This window comes from Teleopsis dalmanni, chromosome 2 (genome assembly GCF_002237135.1).
Source record: "Teleopsis dalmanni isolate 2A chromosome 2, ASM223713v2, whole genome shotgun sequence".
In the NCBI taxonomy this organism is placed as follows: Eukaryota; Metazoa; Arthropoda; class Insecta; order Diptera; family Diopsidae; genus Teleopsis; species Teleopsis dalmanni.
In genome coordinates, this window is record NC_051847.1 from 208484949 (window position 1) to 208489171 (window position 4223).

At 32.9% G+C, this 4223-nt stretch overlaps 1 protein-coding gene across 2 annotated transcripts in view; it reads left to right on the forward strand.

The window, feature by feature from the left end:
- The window catches only part of LOC119685116 (putative uncharacterized protein DDB_G0286901), a 236351-nt gene extending 232128 nt beyond the window's left edge, over positions 1-4223 (forward strand). For both annotated transcript variants that reach the window (XM_038099321.1, XM_038099322.1), the window contains exons 4-6: positions 1206-1314; positions 1384-1521; positions 1944-4223. In XM_038099321.1, coding sequence (XP_037955249.1) covers positions 1206-1314; positions 1384-1521; positions 1944-3294 — 1598 coding nt within the window. In that variant the 3' untranslated portion in view covers positions 3295-4223. The remainder of the gene's footprint in view (positions 1-1205; positions 1315-1383; positions 1522-1943) is intronic.

Below are 4223 nucleotides of genomic sequence, written 5' to 3' on the forward strand. Positions count from 1 at the left end.
ATATTATTTTCCACAAATAAACAATAAAAATATATTTATTGTTTATTTTAGGAACTTTGATTATTTCCATATTTTAGTTAGTTTAAAGTTATTAATATTTTAAATCCTTTTTAATGACATGTTTTCACAAAAAAAAATAATAATAAAATCTTAAATTGGGCGCATGAGATCTCATGAGCCGCAGCTCATACTCTTGCTTACGAGTGTGAGCCCATTTATAACTTAATGGCGGCTCTTGCTCGTGAGCGTGAGCTCTGTAGTTGGGCTCGCTCGTGAGCGTGAGCCATCGTATGAAAAGAGTTTTTTGCCGGCTCATGAACCGTGAGCAGAATGAGCCAAAATGAGCCGCTCATGGGTACGCAAATACGAACTCTGGTTTTTATAATTAATGAATATTATTTTTTTAACTATTATATAATTACTAGTTAACAAAACTTAATAAATTTAATTTTCGATTCTTCAAATTAACTTCCTGGATTGATCTTAACAACCGCTTGACAAGTTAGCCTAACGCATCAATCCTCTGCAGCCATGTCTGTTTTGTACATGCATTCTTCAGTTCCGTTAAGACTACCTCTTTAAATATCTATTTTATTTGTGTGTCATCTTCCATCTTCACACTAAATCTTAGTTAAATATCAAATATATAGCATATAGAATCAGGAGGATATGTGACCTTTACAATGAGAGATATTTTTACATCTCAAATGTCGACTGAGTCCATAGACGTATCTATGGTATTGGCAATAATAATCTTAATCAGATATAAAGCAGATATCGATACAGGCATTTAAATATCACGATTAACATGGATAGGATATAGACTCCAGAAACTTTGAGGACAACACATTTAACAAAATACTAAACACGCAACCTTGGTGAACAAGAGGTTGAGAAAGACCGCTACAAAAATAGATAGATAATGTACAAAATTAGATGTTGGACTAAAAACCACTAGATTCGGTGTAAAGCAATATAGAACAGAAGAAGATGAAGCAGATCTCACTAATGAGGCGGTTAAGATTTGGCTCGAGCTGCTATACTCGTTAATGATAATGGGGATGAGATTTATTTATAAATAATATTTGGTTTTATATTGTCTATTGATTTGTTGTTATCAACTCTTATTTGTTGTTATTTATTGCTGTCAACTTTTTATTGCTGTCAAAATTATTATTAATTACGAAACTATTTAATCTTTATAGGCAGTGAAATGGATGAAGATGAAATAGTTGCTTCAGACTCAGAGGATTCAAATGATTCTTGGACAACAGAAGAATTTAGCTCAGAATTTATTATGCGCTATGGGAGCAGGTGAAGCCCAAAATACTTAATAATATGAAATTTTTTTTTGAAATAAGAATTTTTGTATAAATTGTAAAGGCACTCTGGTCCCACTGCCAATGGAGGAATCGGTAATGAAAAACCATTTGCTTGTCCAGTACCGGGTTGTAAAAAACGTTATAAAAATGTAAATGGCATAAAATATCACTCCAAAAATGGACATAAGAAAGATGGAAAGTAAGTAATGTTGGTATTTATTGAAAAACTATTTATTATTAAAGGAATAAGTTAAAGGAATAAGTGATAAATTTTTAGAAATTTTACTGATCTAAATTATAAAGACTAGAAAAAAGAAAAAAAGAACTACAAAATTGAGTTAAAGGAATAATTAATAAATTTTTGAAACTTTTACATACTTTTCGTCCGTACTTTAAATACTAGAACGAAAAATATAAATTGTTTATATTTTTTTTAAATAATCATTTTCAAGATCTCGAGTAATGCCTTCGGTAATCGATTCAGTCAAAATCTTGTTGCTACTTTGCACTGTTATTATGCTGTTCAACTACTGGGCTTGTTACTCAAGATTTTGAGCACTGTTTAAGTTTTTAATTTGCTTGATTTGTGTGTGATTTTTAATTCTTTTTTTACTTTTACAGGGTACGGAAAGGCTATAAGTGTCATTGTGGCAAAAGCTATAAGACAGCGCAGGGACTAAAAAATCATGCCATTGTTGCACACAACTCCACCCCAGATACCATACTAACGCAACAGAATGTTGTTAATGTTGTCAGTAACACTCAGCTTTTACAACGTAGTGGTTCACCCTCACAATCGATGGGTTCACTTAGTCCCTCAAGTATTAGTAATATGTCAAGTAGTGCGAGTAGTTGTCATGGTGGCAGTACAAACTTGCATAATGGAAACAACTCAACTGTTGTGCAGCATTTATCAAATAATATTGCGGGTAATAATGGTTTGACAGCAATTACCGCAGCGAATATTAGTTTACAACATCAACATCAACATCAACAACAGCAAACCCAAACAACACAGCCGCATTTAACTATCAGCAACAGTATCAATAACCATGGTCAAACTGTACTAGGCACTGGTAACAATAATATTGTGCGTAGCACCATTGGTTTTATAAAAACCAACAATAGTACATCAGTAGGAACAACAACAATCAAAACGGCTTCAGCAACAAATTTACTGGCAGCAAATGCAGCAGCTAGTAAGATATTAAAACTAGCAACAAATGCAGCAGCAGCTGGAAATAACAACATTGTCGAATTAACACAACAGCATAAATTACAACAAACTGTAGAAAGTTTAAATAATAAGCAATTGCAGACGAAATTGCAATTACAACAATCACCACAAACAACACCTACCAAAATAACATTACCGCCTAATTTAGTAAATTTAGGTATTCTAACACCAGCAACATCACCAACAAAATCCACACAATCTATAACATTCACCCAGCAACAGAATAATACAATAACAAATTTAACTGCAGCAAATTTGTTGCAGCAAAAAATACAGAATGGTAGCAATAGTAATAGCAACAGCAACAACAATTGCACTAACAACATACACAATACACCCAGTCATAATACAACTAAAACGAATATATTATTAGTAGAACAAAGTCCAACAACTCCAACGCAACAGCAACACAATCTTCCATTGACTCCTATAAGTCCTAACAACACACCAGTACAACAGAAAAGTGTTGCCAGTGCTTTGACTGCCGCATTGCAACAGCATAAGAAACAAAGCATTGTTGGCAGCATACATCTGACCAGTGTCACTACAACCACAACCACATCAAATGTAGGCAATGCTAATGGCAATGGCATTGGCAACAGTAGCAGTAATGGCAACGCTTGCAACACTTCCAGTATAACCAACAATTGCAACAAATCCATAATCAATGCGTTATCGAATGCAGTTGTTGCTGCCGCCGATGCTGGTGCTATTGCTATCAGCGACGAAACGTAGCCTATACTAAAGAAACTACTAATGCGCAGAAAGTTTAAATAGAAAGGTTGCTTTCCTTGGTTAATCTTGGTTAATAATTTTTTAATTTTTTAAACAGAAAAGACTTTTTGGTTTTAACTATAGAAAATGAAATAAACAAAACCTTTTGGCAAATGATAATATTTGAACCTGTTGAAAAGGCAAAAAAAGCCGCCACACAGTCGATCACTAAGTTCCTTAAGATAATTTAGCATCAATTTTAAATAATTTTTAGTTAGTACTATTTTTAAAATTAATATTAGTGCTGTATTTAAAGCCTATATTAGAATTCTATTTTTGAACTACTCAAAATCAATTACACATTTTTTTGTGGAGTCATGCAATATATCACCAAACAAAATTTCGTGGTGGAGGAGAGGGAATGTGAAATTTTATTATTCTACAACTAATGAATTATGTATTAGAAACCTATTATAATGCAGTGAAAGCTCTCTTATGTGGAGACTAACGAGAATAGCGATTCAATACGGTTAAGATAGAATAGATTTTTTAGTCTACAACTAAGACACTATGTATTAGAAAATTATAAACACGCAGCAAAAGTTGTCCGAATAAGATAACACATTATATAAGATAAATGAAAACCGAGAACTATTAACCTTGTACGGTTAACAAAGATGTGTGTTCATAAGAGTTTCTGTGTAACAGAGCTTTCACTGTAAACATAATGTATTTTATTTAAAATACTTTTGCAAATATAAGATAAATTTGTTATATTTCTCCTTCCAAGACGGCTGGAGTCACTTGTCGAGTTCGAAGACCCAGTGCTGTTCGTCACATTCAAAAGGGACTGCCGGAACAAATCCCTGCGGGCCACAACAATATATTTCTCTTTCAATTTATAATATGAAAATGTAATTATAGAACAATCGACACAATAGAATACATAA